At 42.3% G+C, this 27,737-nt stretch overlaps 2 protein-coding genes across 2 annotated transcripts in view; one reads left to right on the top strand and one right to left on the bottom strand.

The window, feature by feature from the left end:
- LOC138972810 (multiple epidermal growth factor-like domains protein 6) overlaps positions 1 to 27,737 on the bottom strand; it is a gene marked incomplete at its 5' end in the record, with an annotated part of 348,682 nt that overhangs the window by 70,998 nt on the left and 249,947 nt on the right. The window contains 1 exon segment of the mRNA XM_070345474.1: positions 25,197 to 25,313. Within this exon segment, the coding sequence (XP_070201575.1) occupies positions 25,197 to 25,313 (117 nt within the window).
- Positions 1 to 27,737, top strand: part of LOC138972813 (uncharacterized) — a 178,857-nt gene that overhangs the window by 78,083 nt on the left and 73,037 nt on the right. The window lies entirely within an intron of this gene.

The raw sequence follows: 27,737 nt of genomic DNA, 5'->3' as shown, positions 1-27,737 counted from the left end.
AAAAAAAAAGAAGACTAATACGGGTTTTTTTTTTTTTTTTTTTTTATAACCACGCCCCGGACTGCGCGCGCAACACCTGCAGACGACCATATATGTGTAGTAATTTGTCGGAACTTTGGCGGAGTAATTTTGATAGAGTTTTTAGATTGTGTCAACGACTGTAGACGTTGTAACTTACAGATAAATTATATCTAGGGCTTAAAAAATGTTATTTTCAATAAAATCGGTTCTGGTACGATGTGATTGTTAATCTAGCAAATCAACAGGGCTACTTCCTAATGGACGAAGTTCTGTGGGACTGAAGAATCATCAACCGATGTGAACTGCTATTTGTTTAGGTGGTTCAGTCTTTCCCCATCGGCAGCCCTGTAAGCTTACATTTACTGAAAAAATCCTGTTTAATTTTTCTCTTTGAGTAAGAATATTTGTCCGCAGCTTACGGACTAACCCGTTCGATAGTATTACTTGGGTATAAACTTCCTTCCCAGATTGTCTCTGTACACAAACATTTTTCAATTTACAATATTTTACTTTGTCATTTTTTTCCCTGTTCGACGACTCTTCCGACTATGTGAGTGTGTATGCGTATGTTGAATCCGATTACGCTTGTCCGCTAAACTGAAACGTGATCGAAATGACATTCGATCGATATTGACACTAACTAGTTTAAAAAAAAATGTATTCACACGCATACGCACACGTGCACTTTTGCAGTCCCATGCACTGACCGCTGGTTCTACCTTGTGCGCTTGTCCGGAGTTTTTCTTTGTTTGTTAATTTGAGGTAATCGATAATAGCGTGGCATGAAATACAATTTTGCGAAAACCCGGTGAAAACATATCGCTCCAATGAATGCTGTCCATCATGTGCGAGGTCGGGAAAAGTGTTACACGTATCGCATGAAAACAAAGAGTGTACAGATAAAACTGAAAGGAATTAAAGCGGAGAAGTCGGCAACTCAGTCAAACCACCTCTAATAAAGTGACAAATATACTAAACTATCGACTACTAAGATTCATTTGATTTTGTAACCAAGAATTTAGTTTTTGTTTTTAACGGCGCCATCAATTTAAAAGAAATGCATCTTTTCTGGTCACATTTAAATTAAAAAAAAATTAAAAAACCTACCTTTCTTGTTTTTTGATTCACATTTAGATAGTCAGCATTATATCATTTACATTTAACGTATACTGCATCCCGGTATCAGCATGCTTATTATACAATAAAATAAAAACAGCGCTAGCATACCATGAACATAATTAATTTCCTTGTAAATCTGTTTTGCTTCTTTCTTTATTTATTTATTTGTGTGGGGTGTTTTTTTTGCGTCTTTATTTTGGGGAGAGTGTTTTATTGTTCCTCAAAAGCACTTTGGTCAATATCCCTTTAACTTTGAACTACCGTTCAGTTTGAGGACAGAATGCAATTCTTTTATTTTTGGACAACAACACTGTTGGGGTTGATGTACAAAATTGATGGTTGACTGATCAAAAGATCAAAATATTGTGTGCGATATCTGTTCCTTTAAACCTTTCGTTTAACCAGCAGGTGACATATGGCATGGCACGGCCCCCGTTTGACCACCCAGGCTCTCCCTCGCCCACTTTGTCCCCGCAAGTTTTTTTGCTACCTTTTCTATATGCACTGTCAATAACATTTTTTTAGGCGAATTTGTCGTTTGCTTGCAAAAAAAAGATAGTTAATTATCAGATCAGCTTTGTAAAGGAGATACTAAAAACCGCACATAATTATTCAAAAAAAGTCTGATGCGTGGCGACAACTGCCGCTCCGACTGAAGGGCTATTTACTGAAAAGGAAGGTGGGGGGGGGGGGGGGGGGTCCTGGGGAGAGGTGGAGGGGTGGTGGGCAAAATGAGACAGAGCCGATACGATTACGATGTGAAGGGGGGGAGGGGGCAGCAAATGTTCGCATGCACATGGTGGTCAGTAACTTTAGTAACACAAATCGACGTTTGATTTTAATCCCACACAGATGTGTTAATTTTTCTTTTGTTATTTTCTTTTTTTCTGTCAAAATGTATAAATGAAAAACGTGACAGGCTGGATAAAATTTATCTGAGTGAAACGTTATTTCTTTCAGGGTCCGCATTGGTTTCTAAAAAAACAATAGTGTTTAATTTTAACTTGATTTCATTTACATGAATTCAAATCAGAAACGAAGAAAATATCATAACCCCGCAATATAACAGTGTCACAGAATCGTGAAACAATTCCGTGAAAACATTCTCTCAATGCTGACAATGTCTTGGTGCGTGGTTCTCACATGTGGTGTCCAGTTGTCCATCTTAGCTAATTTAAATTCCGCGTGTGATGTTTTAAGTGGGCCTATTGGGACGAAGCTGAGTAGATTCGGGATGCGAAAATCAGCAGATTATACGATTTTATGATCCGCGGCAGAGACTATCAAGTGCTCTTGCGTATACAAGAACCAGTCGGTCGGATCGAGTCCAGGTGTGATTTTCGCGTTCTACTTACAGTCGTTTTATCTCAGCTGATAACTCCTTGCCAAATGGTGGCAAAAACGCTCAATGGAAAGTGACATCGCATGCGTTGGGAAGACCGTGGGAAAATATTGAGACCTCAGAATAGGGTCCTACGATTGACCAAAGCAAAAATAATACGACAACACATCATAGTGTGTGTGTGTTTCTGCACGCGGTCTGTTTCTCATAAGACACGCAATAAGCGCACCCTGGTCGTAAGGGAAAATAGCCTAACATGGACAACTGCCTGATATGGACCACCTCCTGTTCTGACAAACTAACGGTGCTATAGGTCTCAAAACAATTTCATTCTTTGGATAACTTGCATATATATGCGATATAAACATTTGTAACCACACAATAAGCTAAGCTTATATTAAATGTGGTTATAAATATGTACATCTAGATAGGAATTATTATTTCACGTTATGTCAAGGTCAGAGAATCGCTTATCCCCTTGTTATAAATGTAAGACAGACAAGATACAATTTTTACCAAAAAAGAGGAAAAGATACAGCAAAAGAATCAGAGGATGTGACAGAGGACGGGAAGAGAGTTAATTTTATTTTTCAGCAAGCAAGGGGGGGGGGGGGGGGTCAGAGAGACGATTACTGTTACAGACTTGCCAATTCAATGTTCCTGCAGCAGCAATAATTTCATCCAAAATGTTGTCCAAACTAATTAAGCTTAGATTACTCATAATTTATGAATACAAAGAAAAACCTTCAAGAAAGATTCACTCAAACTTGATTAAATCCCCAGATGAAGCATCCGTCGCGTCGCACATATGGAAACATGCGTTCTTTGATATTACTGTTGCGATCGGTTTTGACGCTGCCGCCACCTCGCCGCAACTATCGTGCTGCCATCGCGTCGCGATATGGAAACACAGCTTAAGACTATGCATATAATACTGCTGGTTTTCTCTTCATTCTTCTCAAAATGTCGGTCTCTGTCTGTCTGTCCCTGTTTGTGTGTCTCTCTATCTCTATCTCGCACTAATTCTGTCGGTCGGTCCGTCTCTCTGTCTGTCTCTCTGTATTTCTAGCTCTGTCTCTCTTTTTGTCTTTTTCTTACTCTCTCAGTTTATTAAAACAAAACAAAAACAAGTCGCGTAAGGCGAAAATACAACATTTAGTCAAGTAGCTGTCGAACTCACAGAATGAAACTGAACGCAATGCAACGCAGCAAGACCGTATACTCGTAGCATCGCCAGCCACCGCTCACGGCAAAGGCAGTGAAATTGACAAGAAGAGCGGGGTAGTAGTTGCGCTGAGAAGGATAGCACGCTTTTCTGTACCTCTATTCGTTTTAACTTTGTGAGCGTGTTTTTAATCCAAACATATCATATCTATACGTTTTTGGAATCAAGAACCGATAAGGAATAAGATGAAAGTGTTTTTAAATTGATTTGGAAAATTTAATTTTGATACTAATTTTTATATTTTTAATTTTCAGAGCTTGTTTTAATCCAAATATAACATATTGATATGTTTTTGGAATCAGCAAATAATGGAGAATAAGATGAACGTAAATGTGGATCGTTTTATAATTTTTTTTTTTTTTTTACATTTTTCTGATTTTTAATGACCAAAGTCATTAATTAATTTTTAATTTAATTAAGCCACCAAGCTGAAATGTAATACCGAAGTCCGGGCTTTGTCGAACATTACTTGACCAAAATTTCAACCAATTTGGTTGAAAAATGAGGGCGTGACAGTGCCGCCTCAACTTTCACGAAAAACCGGATATGACGTCATCAAAGACATTTATCAAAAAAATGAAAAAAACGTTCGGGGATATCATACCCAGGAACTCTCCTGTCAAATTTCACAAAGATCGGTACAGTAGTTTAGTCTGAATCACTCTACACACACACACAGACAGACACACACACACACACACACACACACATCCCTGCCTGTCTGCCTGTTCTTCTCTCTCTCTTAGGTTACTTTCACGGATTATGCAAAAAAGAAATATGCACGGCTGCTTCACACTTTTCTTGTTTTCTCTCTATTCTCAACCTTTGGTGTCTGTCTGCGTGTCTGTGTGTCTGTCTGTCTGTTTGTTTGTTTGTCTGTCTGTCTCTCTCTCTCTCTCTCTCTCTCTCTCTCTCTCCCCTTCTCTCTCTCCCCATCTCTCTCTCGCCATCTCTCTCTCTTTTTCGCTCTCTTCATCTCTCTTTCTCTCTCTGTCTCTCTCTCTCCCCTTCTCTCTCTCCCCATCTCTCTCTCGCCATCTCTCTCTCTTTTTCGCTCTCTTCATCTCTCTCTCTCTCTCTGTCTCTCTCTCTCACTGTCTCTCTCTCTCTCTCTCTCTCTCTTACAGTCAGCATATTACAAATGATGGTTTATTCCTGGCAAATTTCGACCAAATGATTATCGAAGATGGTTATGCAAATAAGATGCAACAACGGAAAACAGACGAAATTAAACAGAGACCCCAAGCCCGTGACAGACAGACAGACAGACAGACAGACAGACAGACAGACAGACAGACAGACAGACAGACACAGAGACTGAGACAGAGACAGACAGACTAGACAAGCCGACAAACAAAAAAACAACATGAAAAGACACATGTAGGTGACGATGCTGATCCCAATACCGATGCCGATGCCGATGATGATGATGATGATGATGATGATGATGATGATGATGATGATGATGATGATGATGATGATGATATATCTCTTTATTTCCCTCTCTTGGAGAGTTTGCTGCGTGATAGCCTCTAACCCTATTCATTGTATAACAACGTTAAATCATCATCGTCATCTCTCTCTCCCGTTCTCTCTCTCGCCCCCCCCCCCCCCCTCTCTCTCTCTCTCTCTCTCTCTCTCTCTCTCTCTCTCTCTCTCTCTCTCTCCTCTCTCTCTCTCTCTCTCTTACACACTTTCTCTTTCCTACTCTCTCTCTCTGTTTTGTTCTCCTTTCTCTGTCAGATTTGTTTTAAACAAACACGTAGGACAGAAATCTGCAGAGCTGTTGCAATTGTGTCTTTTATCTCTATCTCTTTCTATGATTTTTTTTCTCCGGTTTTTGACTGTGTGCCTATCTGTCTGTCTTCCTCTCTCTCGCAGGTTACTGTCTGTCCGTATGTCTGTCCGTCTGTTTGTCCGTCTCTCTCACTCTGTCTCTGTCTTTCTCTCTTATTTAATTACCCCAACTCTCACTCTCTCTCTCTCTCTCTACAATTACAAATACAATTTTTGTATTAAACATGCCCCTCTCCTCTTTATTGGTATAATGTACACAAACCCTTTTCGAATGAAGGGACTTACAAACCAACCACTACATGTATTTAGATGTGTGATGATCTTGGCAATGTCTTGCTTGTTTGATTGATTTTCTTTAAAATGTAATGTATGGATTAGAGCATGATGTTGAGAAAGTGCAAGCTGCACTATACCACTTAATTCACATCAATCAACTCGCAATTTACCTCAATGTAATGCATTTTGTGTACATATGTATAATGTGTTTTCACTTTAGTTATCTGTTAAAATGTAGAATTTTAGTTATCTATTTTCTAATTTTTATCTTGTATTTTTTATTTCATTTTTTTAGTTAGTCCCTCTTTAGGGCGAGGGCTGGATGTAAAAAAGCAGACCACTGCTTAATCTACTACCCTCGTTAAATAAAGAATTGTCATTGTCATTGTCTCTCTCTCTCTCTTTCTCTCTCTCTCTCTCTCTCTCTCTCTCTCTCTTTCTATCTGTCCCTCCGGCAGCACACATTTTTCGCTCCAGCAATTTACTTGAACAAGTGAAGAAAATGCCTGTCGTTGGACTACCAACTGCTGTGGAAGCTACCTTGACAGGCCTGCCAGCTGACCACTATGTCAAGTACTGGAAAGTCACCGGAGAATGAGAAGGAGCCACAGTCACACTTCAACTGCTCAGCACAGAGAACCAACAGGCCGCCATTTGCCGAGCTAGTCAACGCAACGTAAACAAAACCCCTTCGCAGCTCAGACGTGACAGACAATGATCCCAACAATTTAACAGCAAAGAGGTATGCGTTTCTTCTGTTGATACAGCTGATCGATCATCTGCGAAATCATGCCAGCACAACATCAGGCATAATTCACACAAACACGTACGACAAAGTTCCCGACGTTAGGCACAAACAGAAAATGAGACTACACGCCGGCGAACGCATTGACAGCGAGGCAAGCTGTGTTGTGAACATTGAAGCACGTGAATCACGGAGCCACATTCCATCCAAGCTGACGGAACCTGCCTTGCAGCAATCCGTTGACTCCACATGCGTGGCCACTGACAGTGACAAGGACAGATATTTTACGTCAGAGAGTGATACAGAGGAACCAGTGGAAAAGCAGTTGACTAAAGCTGAAAAGGATGCTTTGGAAAGGGAGTACAGTCTAGGGGAAGTAAAAGCACTTGCTTTAGAAATTACTACGAACCCCAGAACACGAAAGAAAGTGATTAGAATGGTGTACAATGCTTCATCCAAACAGCTGCTTGCAAAATCAGATGACTTCATGTTCACCTACGATTGTACCAAAGCTGAAACATTGTACTGGACGTTATTCAGGGACAAAGCAGACATGAGTTATGATGAATCAGAACGACTGGCATTTATTGAGGAGCCTGCGGATGTGCGACGAACACTGTACCTTATTGAGATAAATCATATCGCCAAGGATTTGCATGCACTGGTTACACTTCTCAGAGCCTACCTTCAGACTTGAACTTTGATCGCTGTTGTATCACATTTACGTATCATTACATGCTGCTTCTCTTGCAAAACTCGTAAAGCACTACTACTATATTTTGCAGCTGATACTGGTAAAACGTTAATACTCTATGATTGTATTAAAACATTATTGTACATAATGCACTGGAAACATTTTCAAACATAATGTGGTTAACTTCTATTTCACCTCAATGAGCGAGGGCGGGATGAAAAAAAAAAGTAGTTTAGCATTTCCTATTCTGTTACAGTGTTAAGATAAAGATCAATTCAATTCAATTTAATTCAATTCAATTCAATACAATCATCTCTCCCTCATTCTCGTTCTCATAAATAGGACTCAAACCATACCGGCACGGTGGCCTAGTGGTAAGGCGTCCGCCCCGTGATCGGGAGGTCGTGGGTTCGAAACCCGGCCGGGTCATACCTAAGACTTTAAAATTGGCAATCTAGTGGCTGCTCCGCCTGGCGTCTGGCATTATGGGGTTAGTGCTAGGACTGGTTGGTCCGGTGTCAGAATAATGTGACTGGGTAAGACATGAAGCCTGTGCTGCGACTTCTGTCTTGTGTGTGGCGCACGTTATATGTCAAAGCAGCACCGCCCTGATATGGCCCTTCGTGGTCGGCTGGGCGTGAAGCAAACAAACAAACAAACAAGCACAGCGCAGAGCCATTTCACTGCTGTACAGCAAACATCGTCCCCAAATACCTGTGTCTGTGTGTCACCGACTTAGTTGCTCTGCAGAGTGTGTGTGTGTGTGTGTGTGTGTAATACTGCCTTGCTGCAGAGTTTGTGTTATACCGCTTTGCTCTGCTGAGTGTGTTTGTGTTAATTACGGTCTGTCTGTATATTCTTTTGTCTGTCCGTCTGTCACTCAAGGGTAAGGGGGTGTCCTTAACCTCTCCTTTGTTGTCTCGGTCTGTCTCTCTGTCTCTGTCTATCTGTCTATGTCGCTCTTTCTGACTCTCTCCCTCTCAGCGGAGATCAAAGCCAATGAAAAACACACATCTCTGAAGCAGTTTTAGCTTGTGCCTCCAAATGACTGCTGTACAACAACCAGACCCCATCTGACTGTTGTTTGGGAAACAGTCCCCAATTCACTGCTGTACACCATTTACGTATCATTACATGCTGTTTCTCTTTCGAAACTTGTAAAGCACTACTTCTATTTTGCAGCTGATACTGGTAAAATGTTAATACACTATGATTGTATTGAAACATTATTGTACATAAAGCACTGGAACATTTTCAAACATAATGTGGTTAACTTCTATTTCAACTCAATGGGCGAGGGCGGGATGAAAAAAAACCATTTTAGCATTTCTTGTTCTGTTACAGTGTTAAGAGAAAGATAAATTCAATTCAATTTAATTCAATTCAATTTAATACAACTCTCTCTCCCTCATTCTCATTCTCATAAATCAGACTCAAACCATCCGTTGTCAGGGTCGTGAATGCTAGCTACTGACTGGATTGGAAATACTCTTATGTCGCCTAGCGCCATATGTAACTGATGAAACCATTCATAGCACAGCGCAGAGCTATCGGTTTTTGGACGTCCCCATTTCACTGCTGTACAGCAAACATCGTCCCCAAATAACTGTGTCTGTGTGTCACCGACTTAGTTGCTCTGCAGAGTCTGTGTGTGTAATACTGCATTGCTCTGCTGAGTTTGTGTGTTATACCGCTTTGCTCTGCTGAGTGTGTGTGTTTGTGTTAATTACGGTCTGTCTGTATATTCTTTTGTCTGTCCGTCTGTCACTCAAGGGTAAACCGGCACGATTAGCTTAGTGGTAAGGCGTCCGCCCCGTGATCGGGAGGTCGTGGGTTTGAACCTCGGCCGGTGTCACGATTTCATCTTTCGCCTGTGTACATATTTCCCCCTCGATATTTACTCGAGACCGAAATGTTGTTTCCTGGTAAAATTAAGAAGAGAAATTATTTATGGACGAAAAGCATGTCAGTTTCTTGCATGTGAAAAAAATTGGTTGTGAAATTAAATAGATTTCACTCCCAAAATCGAATTCTTCGAAAACGTGTACCGAGTGGTTACGTCCCTTGAGTAAGAAGGGAAACATTTTAGGATGAATCAAATTTCTAAGTTAAATAAAATAATTGGTTGGACAAATTTGGCCCCATGAATGTAAGGTACACAAGGTCGCTCATCAGTACTATCGAAGGGTGGTTTTTTTGTTCAGTGTAGAGTTTATACTAGATCAACGAGGCCGAAAATCGAAATATCAACACGGCGAAAGATGAAAACGTCACACCGGGTCATACCTAAGACTTTAAAATTGGAAATCTAGTGGCTGATCCACATCCCATTTTGGTGCAATCCCATTTTGCCGCCGTCCCATTTTTTCCCCATCCCATTTTCGCGACATTTCACAAGCCAAGCGTCATTTTTATAAAATTTATAATTTTGGATGATTAATGAGATGAGGATGATTATAATGATGATGCTATGGATTTCCAATTTGGATTGAGACTACGTGACAGGGCATTTTACTAACATGTCATAACAATAGCGCGACATCCCATTTTGACACCATATCCCATTTGGCCGCCATGCCGTTTCACCGTATTCCATTTATCCCCCATCCCATTGTCGCGACATTTCACAAGCCAAGCGTCATTTTACTACCGTGTCATAACAATAGCACGTCATCCCATTTTGACACCATCCCATTTGGCCGCCATCACATTTTTTATTTATTCTTCTTGCCAAGCCTCACTATACTACTATACTGCGTTATTCAACTAGGAAGACATTCCGTTTACGCCAAATTCCATTTTTGCCACAATCCAAAATGTCGCGAAATAGAGATGGCGGCAAAATGGGATGACGGCAAAACGGCATGGCGACAAAATGGAATGTGGCGCTAGTGGTTTGACACGGTGGTAAAATGACACATGGCCTATGAAATGTTGCAAAAATGGGATGGGGGCAAAATGGGATAACGGCGAAACGGGATTGCGCCAAAATGGGACGTGGAGCTAATGGTACATGACATGGTGGTAAAATGACACTTGGCCTGTAAAATGTCGCAAAAATGGGATGGGGGTGAAATGGGCTAACGGCCAAACGGGATTGCGCCAAAATGGGATGTGGGGCTATTGGTACATGATATGGTGGTAAAATGACACTAGGCCTGAGAAATGTCGCCAAAATGGGATGGGGGCGAATTGGGATAACGGCGAAACAGGACTAATAGATCCCTTGACTTGGGGTAGTGCGACTCTGTCACTGCTAGCTTTCCACTCGGAGGAAGCGACCGGAATTTCCCAACGATGGGACATCCTAGTAATTAATTTTTTTTTTTTTAATTCCTAAAATTAACAGAGTCGCGCTACCCCAAAAGTCAAGGAATTTCGTGTTTGTCCCTTGACTTTGGAGATGACAAGAAAATATCGGGCGCAAAAACGTGATTTGTAAAATTTTTCACAACATATGTCGCCTAGCGCCATGTATGTGATGAAACCATTCATATAGCTCTGCGGGAGCTCTGCACTTTTGGACGTCCCCATTTCACTGCTGTACAGCAAACATCGTCCCCAAATACCTGTTTGTTTCTAAAAAATCACGCTGGAGGTTGCATTTTATGTAATAACCTCCTGAAATGAGTTTTGACACTTTAGAATGGCATGTAAAATGACACATGACCTATGAAATGTCGCAAAAATGGGATGGGGGCAAAATGGGATAACGGCCAAACGCGATTGCGCCAAAATGGGACGTGGAGCTGATGGTACATGACATGGTGGTAAAATGACACTTGGCTATGTAAAATGTCGCAAAAATGGGATGGGGGCGAAATGAGCTAACGGCCAAACGGGATTGCGCCAAAATGGGACGTGGAGCTAATGGTACATGACATGGTGGTAAAATGACACTTGGCCTGTAAAATGTCGCAAAAATGGGATGGGGGCGAAATGGGTTAACGGCGAAACGGGATTGCGCCAAAATGGGATGTGGAGTTAATGGTACATGATATGGTGGTAAAATGACACTTGGCCTGAGAAATGTCGCCAAAATGGTATGGGGGCGAATTGGGATAACGGCGAAACAGGACTAATAGATCCCTTGACTTGGGGTAGTGCGACTCTGTCACTGCTAGCTTTCCACTCGGAGGAAGCGACCGGAATTTCCTAACGATGGGGCATCCTAGTAATAAATTATTTTTTTTTTTTAATTCGTAAAATTAACAGAGTCGCGCTACCCCAAAAGTCAAGGAATTTCGTGTTTGTCCCTTGACTTTGGAGATGACAAGAAAATATCGGGCGCAAAAACGTGATTTGTAAAATTTTTCACAACATATGTCGCCTAGCGCCATGTATGTGATGAAACCATTCATATAGCTCTGCGGGAGCTCTGCACTTTTGGACGTCCCCATTTCACTGCTGTACAGCAAACATCGTCCCCAAATACCTGTTTGTTTCTAAAAAAATCACGCTGGAGGTTGCATTTTATGTAATAACCTCCTGAAATGAGTTTTGACACTTTAGAATGGCATGTAAAATGACACATAACCTATGAAATGTCGCAAAAATGGGATGGGGGCAAAATGGGATAACGGCCAAACGGGATTGCGTCAAAATGGGACGTGGAGCTAATGGTACATGACATGGTGGTAAAATGACACTTGGCCTGTAAAATGTCGCAAAAATGGGATGGGGGCGAAATGGGCTAACGGCGAAACGGGATTGCGCCAAAATGGGATGTGGAGCTAATGGTACATGATATGGTGGTAAAATGACACTTGGCCTGAGAAATGTCGCCAAAATGGGATGGGGGCGAATTGGGATAACGGCGAAACAGGACTAATAGATCCCTTGACTTGGGGTAGTGCGACTCTGTCACTGCTAGCTTTCCACTCGGAGGAAGCGACCGGAATTTCCCAACGATGGGACATCCTAGTAATGATTTTTTTTTTTTTTAATTCTTAAAATTAACAGAGTCGCGCTACCCCAAAAGTCAAGGAATTTCGTGTTTGTCCCTTGACTTTGGAGATGACAAGAAAATATCGGGCGCAAAAACGTGATTTGTAAAATTTTTCACAACATATGTCGCCTAGCGCCATGTATGTGATGAAACCATTCATATAGCTCTGCGGGAGCTCTGCACTTTTGGACGTCCCCATTTCACTGCTGTACAGCAAACATCGTCCCCAAATACCTGTTTGTTTCTAAAAAATCACGCTGGAGGTTGCATTTTATGTAATAACCTCCTGAAATGAGTTTTGACACTTTAGAATGGCATTTAACGCTCATTGAAGTTTTAACAAACTTTCTAACACCTAAAACATTCATAGCACCGATAACGTAATTCTAGCTCTGCACTTTGTGTACACATACGTCCCCATTTCACTGCTGTACAGCAAACATCGTCCCCAAATGTCTGTTTTTCTAAAAATCACGCTGGAGGTTGCATTTTATGTAATAACCTCCTGAAATGAGTTTTCACACTTTAAAATGGCATTTAACGCTCATTGAAGTTTTAAGAAACTTTCTAACACTTAAAACAAAAGAGACCCCAAATGCCTGTGTTTTGAGCAAGATGGCATTTTGATACACAGCCGACCCCAAATGACTGTAAAACCACCTATGTGTGTGTGTGTGTGTGTGTGTGTGTGTGTGTATGTGCGTGTAGAGCGATTCAGACCAAACTACTGGACCGATCTTTATGACATTTTACATGAAAGTTCCCGGAAATGATATCCCCGAACGTTTTTTTCTTTTGTTTCGATAAATACCTTTGATGACGTCATATCCGGCTTTTTGTAAAAGTTGAGGCGGCACTGTCACACCCTCATTTTTCAATCAAATTGATTGAAATTTTGGTCAAGCAATCTTCGACAAAGGCCGGATTTCGGTATTGCATTTCAGCTTGGTGGCTTAAAAATTAATTAATGACTTTGGTCATTAAAAATCTGAAAATTGTAAAAAAGAATATTTTTTTTTTATAAAACGATCCAAATTTACGTTCATCTTATTCTTCATCATTTTCTGATTCTAAAAACATATAAATCTATACATATAAAATAAAAGAGAGTGTCTGTCTGTCTGTGTGTGTGTGTGTGTGTGTGTGTGTGTGTGTGTGTGTGTGTGTGTGTGTGTGTGTGTGTGTGTGAGTGTGTGTCTGTCTGTCTGTGGTCGCCATACCTCTGAGATGGCAAGAGGCAGGAACAAGATAGTGTGCACGTAGGTGCCGCAGATGTGCACCTGGGCTTTAGTTTCTTGATTCATTGTTTCCTTTCTCAGATTATGGACCTCCCATTTATTGAATACAGCCTATATGGTGCAAGACCAGTTCAGTGCCTACTGTTCACCTGTAGCAAGCACATCATGCCAGTGATATTAGAGACTCGCTATTGCTCCTATGAGGGGAAGAAATGAAGAAAGAAAAATTAACTGGACAGTTCCGGAAATTTCTAGAAGGTAAGGGAGATAACTCTTTTTTTTGTATCCAAACAAAGGAGGTAAAGCTAATGATAATGGGATAGCGAGCGTCTTAAATTGCTACAGGGCTCCGCTTACTCCCGGGCGAAGCCGGGCTTAACTGCTAGTATGTTATATTTGGATTAAAAACAAGCTCTGAAAAATAAAAATATAAACATTATTATCAAAATTAAATTGTCCAAATCAATTAAAAAACACTTTCATCTTATTCCTTGTCGGTTCTTGATTCCAAAAACATATAAATATGATATGTTTGGATTTTTGCCCAATTGAGTCTAACTACCTGATGGCTAATCTACTGTGATACCTGTGATAACTGATGATGATTACTGTTATTGGTTTTATGTGTTTGGTTGGTCTCTTCTTTGGTAGTGTAATAGCGTTAAGTATGGATTGTTGTTATCATCATTTACATAAAAACGTATCTGTTAATCCAAACAATGATATAATTACTGTGATGTTCTTAACTACACTTTAACATGGAATATATGTATGTATGTATGTATGTATGTATGTATGTATGTATGTATGTATGTATGTATGTATGTAGGTATGTATGTAGGTATGTATGCATGTGTGTTGGTGTGTCGGTGTGTCATGTGTGCAAGAAAAAAGGGTATGGTAGTTGTACATATATTACTTTAGATATTTTTATCATGGGTTTTATGAATGTTCTTCTCTTATTCTTTTATAATTATTAATTAACTAGCAGTCAAACCCGGCTTCGCCCAGGTGTTAGCAGAACCCTAAAGCATGTTATGACATGTGTGCTTTCCATTAATTATCAGAGTTAATTACCTCCTTTATTTGGATAACACAGTCAAAGTTACGTCCCTTTGTTTCTTGAAAATGTCATGAACGGTTCGGTTAATTTTTTTCTTGTTCGATTCTTCCCCTCGTAGGAGCAATAGCGAGTCTCTAATATTACTGGCATTATGTGCTTACTACAGGTGAACAGTAGGCACTGAACTGGCCTTGCACTATATAGGCTGTATTCAATAAAGCAGAGGTCCATAATATGAGAAAGTAAACAATAAATCAAGAAACTAAAACCCAGGTGCATATCTGCGGCTCCTATGCATTGTTGATGCACACTACCGCGTTCCTGTCCTCACAGACAGACAGACACAGTCAGGCCCGGCTTCGCCCGGGTGTTTCTGCTCTCGCGGCGTGTGCTTTGATGTGTTGTAGACGAAATGTAGCGGTTTTAGTAGACATGCAGTGATGACATCGAGATTGCTATAATTCTTTTTTCTTTTAGGGGGTAAGGAAGGGGTTGGTGTGGTGGTGATGGGGGATGATGGGGGTGCTGGGAATGGTGGTTGGGTTGGTGTTGATGATGTAGGGCTAGTGGGAGTGGTAGTTGTGGAGTCGGCGGTGGTGGTGGGAATGGGGGTGGTGGTGGTGGGGGGGTCGGATCTGGGGATTGAAAGGGGGGGGGGGGGGGACCTTTTTTTTTTTAGAAGAGCCAAGCCACAACTAAAAGTTTCTCTCTTCGGGGGGGGGGGGGGGGGGGGAGGCGAAGGAGGATTGGAGGGCTGGCAGCGCAGCGGCGTCGGCAGCGGCGGTGGTGCGATCACAGACAGACAGACACAGTCAGGCCCGGATTCGCCCGGGTGTTTCTGCTCTCCCCTCTCTCAGAAACCTCTCGAATCTTATTCCAATGTGGATAAGAAAAATGACGGTGTGAGCTGGTTCAACGTGTTCTTCGTGATTTGTTTCCCCTTCTCACACCCAATGTAGTTACCATCTGATCAAAGCACGCATACCTCATGAGTGAACGCGTCATACCTTTTTGAACAGGGGAGAGACATCTGTACATTCTCGTGATCTTTCACTGAGGCGATCGTTTCGTAAACATTATTCGCGATGATCTGGAAGGCAGGGAGGGGGAGCAGGGGGCAGGGTTAGTGTGTGTGTGTGGGGGGGGGGGGGGGCGGCGGGATGATAGCGGGCGGGGGGTAACCCTTGAGAATGACACGGTATACTGGTTTGATGAGAGTTACCTCCCTTCCGTGGGTGACAAAGCATGACTTACCTCCCTTGCACTATGTAGACTGTATTGATAGATGGGGAGGGTCATTATCCGAGGAAGGAAACAATGTCTGGAGAAACTAAAACCCAGGTGCACATTTGTGGGTCCAGGGCAGTGTGCATGCAAAATATCTTGTGCTTATCTTTTGCCATCTCTGAGGTATGGCGACCACAGACAGACACACAGACAGACACTCTCTTTTATCATATGTACTAGCAGTTAAGCCCGGCTTCGCCCGGGTGCACATCTGCGGCACCTAGGGAGTGTACGTGCACACTATCTTGTTCCTGCCTCTTGCCATCTCAGAGGTATGGCGACCACAGACAGACACACACACACACACACACACACAGACAGACACTCTCTTTCTCTTCGCCCGGGAGTAAGCGGAGCCCTGTTGCAATTTAAGACACTCGCTATCCCATTATGATTAGCTTTACCTCCTTTGTTTAGATACAAAAAAAGAGTTATCTCCCTTACCTTCTAGAAATTTCCGGAACTGTCCAGTTAATTTTTCATTCTTCATTACTTCCCCTCATAGGAGCATATGGCATGATGTGCTTGCTACAGGTGAACAGTAGGCACTGAACTGGTCTTGCACCATATAGGCTGTATTTAATAAATCGGAGGTCCATAATCTAAGAAAGGAAACAATGAATCAAGAAACTAAAACCCAGGTGCACATCTGCGGCACCTAGGGAGTGTACGTGCACACTATCTTGTTCCTGCCTCTTGCCATCTCAGAGGTATGGCGACCACAGACAAAAAAGAGTTATCTCCCTTACCTTCTAGAAATTTCCGGAACTGTCCAGTTAATTTTTCATTCTTCATTTCTTCCCCTCATAGGAGCAATAGCAAGTCTCTAATATCACTGGCATGATGTGCTTGCTACAGGTGAACAGTTATCTCCCTTACCTTCTAGAAATTTCCGGAACTGTCCAGTTAATTTTTCATTCTTCATTTCTTCCCCTCATAGGAGCAATAGCGAGTCTCTAATATCACTGGCATGATGTGCTTGCTACAGGTGAACAGTAGGCACTGAACTGGTCTTGCACACTATCTTGTTCCTGCCTCTTGCCATCTCAGAGGTATGGCGACCACAGACAAAAAAGAGTTATCTCCCTTACCTTCTAGAAATTTCCGGAACTGTCCAGTTAATTTTTCATTCTTCATTTCTTCCCCTCATAGGAGCAATAGCGAGTCTCTAATATCACTGGCATGATGTGCTTGCTACAGGTGAACAGTTATCTCCCTTACCTTCTAGAAATTTCCGGAACTGTCCAGTTAATTTTTCATTCTTCATTTCTTCCCCTCATAGGAGCAATAGCGAGTCTCTAATATCACTGGCATGATGTGCTTGCGACAGGTGAACAGTAAGCACTGAACTGGTCTTGCACCATATAGGCTGTATTCAATAAATGGGAGGTCCATAATCTGAGAAAGGAAACAATGAATCAAGAAACTAAAACCCAGGTGCACATCTGCGGCACCTAGGGAGTGTACGTGCACACTATCTTGTTCCTGCCTCTTGCCATCTCAGAGGTATGGCGACCACAGACACACACACACACAGACAGACACTCTCTTTTATTATATGTACTAGGTGCTTGCTACAGGTGAACAGTAGGCACTGAACTGGTCTTGCACCATATAGGCTGTATTCAATAAATGGGAGGTCCATAATCTGAGAAAGGAAACAATGAATCAAGAAACTAAAACCCAGGTGCACATCTGCGGCACCTAGGGAGTGTACGTGCACACTATCTTGTTCCTGCCTCTTGCCATCTCAGAGGTATGGCGACCACAGACACACACACACACACACACACAGACAGACACTCTCTTTTATTATATGTATAGATAGATGACCTATTTGTGCTGATGACCAATTTAATTTCCTTTGTTGGATCAATAAAATGTTATGAGTTATGAGTTTAATAACTCATATGAGTTATGAGTTATTAAAAACATGCTCAGAAAGTTCAAACGAAGAGTGATACAGAAAAGCGTGCCATCCTTCTCAGCGCAACTACTACCCCGCTCTTCTTTTCAATTTCACTGCCTTTGTCATGAGCGGTGGACTGACGATGCTACGAGTATACGGTCTTGCTGAAAAATTGCATTGCGTTCAGTTTCATTCTGTGAGTTCGACAGCTACTTGACTAAATGTTGCCTTACGCGACTTGTTTCGGCTTCATATCTTCTCCTCATAGGAGCGACAGAGTGTCTGTAATATTCCTGGCATTATGTGCTTTCTACATGTGAACACCAGGCACTAAACTGGCCTTGTTGGGGTGGGGGGGGGGGGGGGGGAGCACGCGGCGGGTTTGGGGGCAGCCCTTGAGAATTACATGGTATACTGGTTTAATGAGAGTTACCTCCCTTCCATGGGTGACAAAGCATGACTTACCTCCCTTGCACTATATAACTTGTATTCATTAATGGGGAGGGCCATTATCCGAGGAAGGAAACAATGTCTGGAGAAACTAAAACCCAGGTGCACATATGTGGGTCCAGGGCAGTGTGCATGCAACATATCTTGTGCTTATCTTTGAGGTATGGTGACCACAGACAGACACGCATTTACATCCATTTTTGGCTCACGTAAGTGTAGCCTATGCGATCGTAACTCTGTCTGTCTGTGCGTGCGTGTGTGCGTGTGTGCGTGTGTGCGTGCGTGTGTATGTCTGTGGTAGAAACTTTAACATTTGACTAAACACCGAAATACTCATTTCACCTGGTTATTTTTCAAACAACATCTTCACAGTATTGAAGCAATGATCAACATTTTGTCGTCATGTGTGTAGTTAAAGTGTGTATCCACAGAAAACGGGTGGAAGGGGGTTTTGGGCGGGTAAAAGCAGGTGACTGGTTTGTGTCGTGCGTGGTATGTAGACCAGGTCAGGGCAGTCAAGATCAGGTCAGGTCGCGTGAAGGATTGTGGAAAAAGACGCACTTTCCAGTTCTCACCTCTGTATTCGCCGATTCGGGGAAGACGATTTCACATTGTTCTATTTCTTAACTCAAGAAAAATAGATACAGAAGATACCAAAGCCAAAGGACATTTCCAACAGTTTGATCTGCACAGCGTGTTTCCAGTGTCTGCGCAGGGAAGATCAGCTGTCGAAAGCGCAGTGTCGATCTGGCTGAGTCGTGTAGTCAACAACGAAACACTACATCAATACAAGCTGCAAGCATACTAACACAGGCAAAACATTCAAACATTCAAACACCTGATTGAACAAGAAGGGCAAAGCCCATACGACTCACATGCTTACATAGCAATGACATCATACACTAAGAACTGCTTTACACATTTTTCCTACCAAAATACATGTGACCTTGACCCAAGGTCAAGGTACATGTGACCTTGACCCAAGGTCAAGGTCATCCAAGGTCATGCAACACAAAGCTGTTAATTCAAGACATAGGAAGTACAATGGTGCTTATTGGCTCTTTCTACCATGAGATATGGTCACTTTTAGTGGTTCACTACCTTATTTTGGTCACATTTCATAAGGGTCAAAGTGACCTTGACCTTGATCATATGTGACCAAATGTGTCTCATGATGAAAGCATAACATGTGCCCCACATAATTTTTAAGTTTGAAACAGTTATCTTCCATAGTTCAGGGTCAAGGTCACTTCAAAATATGTATACAATCCAACTTTGAAGAGCTCCTGTGACCTTGACCTTGAAGCAAGGTAAACCAAACTGGTATCAAAAGATGGGGCTTACTTTGCCCTATATATCATATATAGGTGACGTATTGAATCTCAAAAACTTCAGAGAAAATGGGGAAAATGTGAAAAATAGCTGTTTTTTAGGCAACATTTATGGCCCCTGCGACCTTGACCTTGAAGCAAGGTCAAGATGCTATGTATGTTTTTGGGGGCCTTGTCATCATACACCATCTTGCCAAATTTGGTACTGATAGACTGAATAGCGTCCAAGAAATATCCAACGTTAAAGTTTTCCGGACGGACGTCCGGACGGACGGACGGACGGACGGACGGACGTCCGGACGGACGGACGGACGGACGGACGACTCGGGTGAGTACATAGACTCACTTTTGCTTCGCATGTGAGTCAAAAATGCACCATGTTGAAATAAAATTAATCAAAATACTGTGTGAAGAAGTGTGTTTTAAGGTTTGATTTGAAGGAACAGAATGTTTGGCAGTGTTGGATAGAGTAAGGGTGAGAGTTCCACGCAACGGCAGCAGAGTGGGAGAAGGCTCTCTGGCCGTGCTGTTTGCGACTAAAAGAAGATAGACGGAATATTCTAGTGTCTACAGAGGAGCGGAGGGATCGTGAGGGTGTATAGAGTGTGAACAGGTCAGACAGGTAGGATGGGGCTGAGCCAGATATTATTTTGTAGCAGATACAGTAGCACTTATATTGGATTCTCAGCTCTACAGGGAGCCAATGAAGTTTCTTTAGCAAGGGGGAACAGGACTGGGACCGAGGGGCTGCAGAATTTTGAACACGCTGCAAAGGATGGATGACAGACTGAGGACAGCCAATGAGAACAGAATTTCCGTAGTCTAATCGAGAAAGAATGTAGGAGGAAACAAGGGTCTTGGTGACATCTTCGGTAAGGTATGGGCGGATAGAACCTATTCTCTTAAGCTCGATGTAAGCGGACTGACAGACTTTCATAGCATGGTGTTTAATGGAGAGATCGCTATCAAGAAAGATGCCAAGATCACGGACGGAGTCTGAGAATTCAATAGTGCTGCTGCCCAAAGTGATAGAAGGAGGGAGAGAGAGAGGAGGAGGAGAGGGAGGATTTGGTGAAACGAATGGCTTCTGTTTTGTCACAGTTAAGTTTAAGCTTGTTAGTGGACATCCAGAGTTCAACGTCAGCAATGCAAGACTGAAGGGAGGTGGTCATCTGGGCGTATTCTGAGGGAGTCGCTGAGTTCTGAAGCTGAGTGTCGTCAGCAAACATTTCGTGAGAAACGGAATGTCTGTCGATGAGGTCAGTCAGAGGGAAGGTGTACATGATGAACAGCACGGGCCCGAGCACAGAGCCCTGGGGAACGCCAAAAAGGAGGGAGGTTTCCTAGGATGGGACGTCGTTTACAATTACAAAATGACTGTGTTCTGTCTGAGAGATAGGATCTGAACCAATTTAGAACTGAATTTTGGATGCCGAAAGTGTGCTCAAGGCGGGACAGTAGGATTTCATGATTAATTGTATCGAAAGCGGCCGAAAGGTCTAACAGGAGGAGCAGGGACATTTATTTATCATCTAAGGAAGTCAAAATGTTGTTGAGGATACTAAGGACTGCGGTCTCTGTGCTATGGTCCGTGCGGTAAGCTGACTGGTGCGGAGTGAGGAGGTTGTTGGCAGAGAGGTGGGAGGAGAGCTGGTCTAGAACTATCTTCTCTAGGATTTTAGAAAGGAAGGGAAGGTTTGAGATGGGCCTGTAGTTCTTAAGTACGTTGGGGTCGAGGGACCTTTTCTTCAGAAGGGGTTTAATGACAGGGTTTTTTTTTAAATCTGAGGGGACGGTGCCAGTGGAAAGGGACTCGTTCAGTATTCTAGTGATGGTGGGTAGAAGGATGTCTAAGTGATCACAGAGGAGGGGGGTGGGGAGGGGGTCGAGGTCACAGGACGTGTTGGCAGACTTCACAATGAGTTTACGAACAAAATCTTCAGAGACTGGGGTGAAAACAGAGAACGAATTTCCAACAAAAATGGGAGAGCGGTCTGAGTCGCTATGCTGGGCAAAGCTGTTGCGGATGGTCAAAATCTGTTCATGAAAATACTTAGAAAAAACATCTGGCAGTTTAGACATGTCATGTACAGTTGGAAGAATGACCTGTTTTGCTTTATCAAGCATGGTGGTGACAGTGTTAAACAACTATTTACACGATGAGGATGTTGCGACCTTGGATGAATAAAAAGTGGTCTTGGCGGCATAAACAAAATCTATGACTTTCTGCTTGGCGGCGTCATAAATCTGCTTATGTACAGTCAGCTTGGAAGATACTCAGCTTGACGCCGCTCACGTTTCAACTTTTGAAGCTCCGGAGCAAAGGAGTTATACCAAGGGGTAGGCGGACGCTGGCGCACCTTCCGCTGTTGCACAGGAGCGTGCTTGTCTAAGACTATCCTAAGGTTTTTGTTCAAGTCAGAGACAGACAAATCATCAACAACGATGCTAGCTAAATCATGTGAAAAATTAGAATTGTCAATAGCACGAATGCTATCTCCCACTCATAAAGCGTGTCACATAAGCTTACTGATCATTCGTTTTGTTTAATTTCTTTCTATTTCAGCAGACACGGATATGAAAAACAGTGCTAGGCAGTCACCTTCAGTGGAATTAGTTGATCTAAACTGCCTGTAATGTTTGGATGTCTTTGTTCTTGGTTCGATTTATGTGAATTTCAAGACTTGCAGTAGAGTCTTAAGTTTACTCTGCCCGTATAAAACTGTCTACTATTTACTTGAACATGCAGATTATAAGGAAACGGGATGAATCGGTTCTTAAAGTCAAAATTATTACGATTTTGCCTCAGTTTCAAAACATGCTGTCATGGTTCTGTCTGTAAAATGTGGTACCTTTCTTCAGACAATTTGTGAATGCTAGATCTACCTAGATCTGTATCGCGTTTCATTCCAGACTCCTCTCTTTGATTGTACTATTTGCTGTTTACGCACTAAGCTTATCACGATTCGTTTGGTAAACGTTTGATAAACTCACCTTGCAACAGCTTTGTTGGCTTTGTTGGCTTTTTTTCTTCAAGGCAGCACAACGTAAGATTAGCTTCTGTTGGACAGCAGGTAGAATGCGAGTTTTGAGACAACGACAGTCGTCCAAAGAAAGCTTGCTGTGGAATTTTGTTCTACATAATGGCACATGTGATTCTGTATTTTTCAGCGGTTAATGTTAATGGTTTATTTTTTTTTTCTCTGTTGATTTCTTCCTTCTGAGTTGATCGTTATCATTCAAACAAGACCATCAGATAGCAAGGGTGGATCCAGGAAAGGGGGGCACACGAAGTTGAAGGCGCGAAGCGCCTGAATTGAAGGTGCAAAGCGCCCGAAAATGCCAGGGTGGGTCGGGTGCATGACCCCCCCCCCTCCCCTGAATCTCTCTCTCTCTTTCCCTATAGGGGGGGGGGGGGGGTGTCCGGGCCCCCTTTCCCGCCCCCCTCCTAAATCCACCACTGGAGAGTACCTCAGTTGCTCCTCAATGGACTGTGAATAGTGTGTTTACCGTCAGAATTATTTTAAGAACCAGGCTGCTGCAGTCAGTTGACATGTTTCGCATAATGTATGATTCCCATGCACGCTGCATAGGTAAAGAAGCTTGTATAACCCGACTATTCAGTATCAAAACACTGTTTTTATTTGTGTAGGTTGTAGTCATCACAACTAATCGTATTTTGCCTTTTGTTTCAGAAAGGAGGATAAGCTACAACAAGATCGACGCTATGTCAGATATGCCTCAGCCACATGACGACTTTCGAATTTAGATCCACTCGGCATGGTGACAAGTCTTGATGAAAAGTATATGACTGAGGACAGCAGTGGAAAAAGTGACCACATGGCAGGTACCTATTGCTTAGTGTCTGCAGTGCAAAAGACAGATAAGCTGATGGTAGATTTCCAAATGAACACAGCACCCGCAGATCTACTTCTGATTTATCTGTTTGACTTCTTTTAAAAATTATACATTGAGTAAATATGATGCGTTAGTTTTAACTCTGAGTGTGTGTGGTGTGTGTGTGTGTGGCGTGCATGTGCGTGTGGCAGAGTGATTTGAGCTTGTGTTACTGTTTGTCGATTTCTTACGGGAGCCTTGAAGACTTCGCCTCTTGTTATAGATAGTACTAGCAGTCAGGCCCGGCTTCGCCCGGGTGTTTCTGCTCTCCCCTCTCTCAGAAACCTCTCGAATCTTATTCCAATGTGGATAAGAAAAATGACAGTGTGAGCTCATACATTTGAATGTATAGGCAAGGCAAGTTTCTATTTGGTTCAACGTGTTCTTCGTGATTTGTTTACCCCTTCTCACACCCACTGTTGTCTGTTCAAAGCACGCATACCTCATGAGTGAGCGCGTCATACCTTTTTAGACAGGGGAGAGAAATCTGTAAATTCTCGTGATCTTTCACTGAGGCGATCGTTTCGTAAACATTATTCGCGATGATCTGGAAGGGGGGGGGGGGGGGGGGGGGGAGCAGGGGGCAGTGTTAGTGTGTGTGTGTGTGTGGGGGGGGGGGGCGGCGGGATGATAGCGGGCGGGGGGTAACCCTTGATAATGACACGGTATACTGGTTTGATGAGAGTTACCTCCCTTCCGTGGGTGACAAAGCATGACTTACCTCCCTTGCACTATATAGACTGTATTCATAGATGGGGAGGGTAATTATCCGAGGAAGGAAACAATGTCTGGAGAAACTAAAACCCAGGTGCACATAATGTGGGTCCAGGGCAGTGTGCATGCAAAATATCTTGTGCTTATCTTTTGCCATCTCTGAGGTATGGCGACCACAGAATGACAGACACACACACACACACACACACACACACACACACACATACACACACACACACACACACACACTTACATCCATGTGTATATATATATAGTATAGATATAGATGTTTTATAGTATAGATAGATAGAAGATAAATATATGTCCATAATGATGTCACATCTGCGATATGTTTTTGTAGAAGTGGAGGCCTCACTTTGCTGATCTCATATTTTAAGTCAATTGATTGAAACTTCAGTCAAACGTTCTTCGACTTAGTCCAGACTATTGGATAACATTTCAGCTTAAAGGCTTAAAACGCCAAACAACATGTTGTCCGTTTATTCGAAAGTCGAGTTGATTGCAATTGGAGCGTAAGCTAATTTTGGCATATTGGAAATGACAACAAAAAGTATTGTGATTGCATATACCTGATTTGGATCGGATTGAAGATTTTCTTTTGATGGATCACGTGACCGCTGCCCATAATTATAAGGGTACCCTCAAATTGACCACACAATGACGTAAGGGACCAATTAGAAATTGACGAACAATCAGAATAGGCAAAACTTTACAACTTTACATACGATATAAACGTTCAATCAATTATCTATTCAGTACGTTTTTTGTGTGTGTTTTTTAGTTATAGCTTGCGTATTTCGTGTGCTATGCTATTCTTTCTGATGCCGGTGTCGATCACATAAGCGGTCAAAAACGGGAGGGTTTGCGTCAATTTTGAGGGGTAATGTGACAAAAGTTCCGTAATTTAGCAATGACGTGGAATATTGCTTTGAAACTTTCAGAATATTTTGCGAACATAGCAGACGTGCAGGTATTTCTTTGGACGTTATGCAATGATCCGGAAAAAAGAGTGTACACCTGTTCACTTGTGTCAAAACCAATCATGAGTTTGCACTTCTACAGACAAATAATTAATACAGCTACTGCCGAAGTTTCATTTGGCCACTGGCATAAACTTACCGCATGTGGAACCGTTGGCCTGTGAGATACCGTCAATACAGGTACACTTGTTGTCCTCACATATGGATCCGCCCACACACACACTGGAATCGCCACAGTTCGACCCTTGGGTCAGTTCTGAAACAGCACACCACGTCTTAATGAGATACGACACTGATACATTTACAGCATGGCGGTGATCTAACGAGTATATTTTCTTTGCTATAATGACTAAGTCACAGAGACAATTGTAATCATCTATATTTTATATCAATACATTTTATGGGACTAACATAATTATGACCATGTATAAAGAGGTATTTTTAAATGGTGATGCACACACATATCCAGACAAACTTGATTCTTGACATTCTTAGTCATTTTCCCGGAAGACACTTTAATAAGCGACATACTTTCTTTCTTTCTTTATTTGTGACCCTCCACCACGAAATGAGTCGCATGTCACCTTTGCATGATTTTCATATTTTTACATTTTCCTAAAGAGTTTTTTATGCTCTATCCAGTGGTGAAAACCGTTTTAGAAAAGAGCGAAAAATGTTTGAGTTATAAGCCTGTGACTAAGCTGACCCTCATACTGTTACCAGACACTCTCCGGACTTATATCAAGCCTAGCGCAGAACCGCGCGAGGTGACATGCGACTCATTTCGTGGTGGAGGGTCACATTTGGTGTTTAACGTCGTTTTCAACCACGAAGGTTATATCGCGACGGAAGCGACAGACAAATGTCTTGTTGCAGAACTGACCTATATAAACAATACGTTTTCCCTCTTAAACATTTTAATGAAATAAACTTCCTTACAGTATAAAACACATTCTTTTGGGTGTTTTATACGATTTTTTGCTCAGAGATGACCCTGTAATAGCCACGTTTTTTTTATGTTCGGTAAGCGAAGATCATTGATATATATGTCACGGTAGAACCAGCGATCTGGTAGGATCGGCTATCGTACCGGTACAATTGCCGATCGGACTTTGTCCCGGTACAACTGCCGATCAATGTTTTTACAATGAAAATCGGGTGTTCTACCAAAATAAGCTGGTAGAAACTCGGATCGGCAGTTGTACCGGGACAAAGTCCGATCGGCAATTGTACCGGTACGATAGCCGATCCTAACAGTACAACTGCCGATCGGACTTTGTCCCGGTACAACTGTCGATCAATGTTTCATTTGTACCGGTACGATAGTCGATCCTACCAGATCGCTGGTTCTACCGTCACATATGTGAAGTGGAACTATTATGATGGTATTATAGATATGAATCTTGAGTAAGGATACAAAATTAGAAAGATGAGTTATTTTGACCAAGTGGTACTTAGAGGGGCATTCAGTCAAATTTCACCATTTGCAACAAAATCTAAATCCTTTATTATCCCAATATAAAAGCATTCCCATTATCATTTGAAATTAAAATCCATAACCTATGATGACGTATTCGTGCAAGTGGTTGATTGTGGATGACACTTTGTTGAACAAGGAAGGCCTGCTCGCTTGCATTTGCATTTCCTGTTGTGACACTTTCCTCTGCATGAGCAAGCTGAACTTCCCTTTGCTGTCCAGTGTGTGACAATTCGTGATGCTTTGATGACGCTTATTTCGCTCAGTGATTCAACATCGACGTTTTGAAGCTGGCTGAAGTGGACATTTTGCAAATCCACCATATCGACCGCTTTGAATTTGTTCTTCAGAAGACCTCCGTTTGTGTACACCTTGTAGAAAGTTTCAGAGCCACGTTGTTCCACACTCAAAATTGTGCATGGCAAAAGCCGGGCACCGGTGTTTGTGCGATCTACTTCATGAATTCGAATGCCAACAGTGTCACCAACGTTGAAACTCGTTTCTAAGTGAGCCTCCTTTGCATCGAAGTTTACTTGTTGTTTGTCAGCAGCCTTCAAATAGTTACATGTTGCAATCTTCCTCACTTTGGCATGAGGTATGTCATCGCTCTCCGTTGGCAAAATGTTTTCCTTTTCCCAGAGTGTGAACGCTCCTTCTGAAAGTGGCTTCTCAAAAGGGTTGTTGACAAGTGGAGTGAAAGCAGGCTTTGCAACATGAATGGGCTGAATGACGCTTTGCTTTGTTCTATCAACTCTCTGTCCATGAACTGTGTTGTGGCCAAAGATTTCTATACCTCGAGCGACAACGCGTTCTTCGTGGAGAAGATTGAACTCTTTTCCCCGTTTTCTTCTGAGAGACTTGTATGTCTTTCATATCATGTCTTTCATATCATTGTATGTCTTTCATATCATTTTCACTTGTCGTGCTGCGAACATCTGTTACAGACAATGCCTCTTCGGCATTTTCTGACGTTTCCAGCGTTTCTTCAAGAACAACATCCTGTTTAACATCTTCCCAAATCTCTGAACCTGGAGGAAGGAATGTGACCGGTGCTTCATCAGTTACATCACTTGTTGTAGCTCGTACGTACATCAGCCGTTGACGTTTCTGGCGTGTTTAAATCAAGAAGTTCATGAGCATCCTCTTCCATAATCTCCAAATCATGCGAAGGCACAGTAGCACGTGGAGCGTCTTCTGTGTCTG

Source organism: Littorina saxatilis, linkage group LG8 (assembly GCF_037325665.1).
Source record: "Littorina saxatilis isolate snail1 linkage group LG8, US_GU_Lsax_2.0, whole genome shotgun sequence".
Classification (NCBI taxonomy): domain Eukaryota; kingdom Metazoa; phylum Mollusca; class Gastropoda; order Littorinimorpha; family Littorinidae; genus Littorina; species Littorina saxatilis.
Note: the sequence above shows the minus strand (reverse complement) of the source record. Positions and strands in the feature narration are given on the sequence as shown.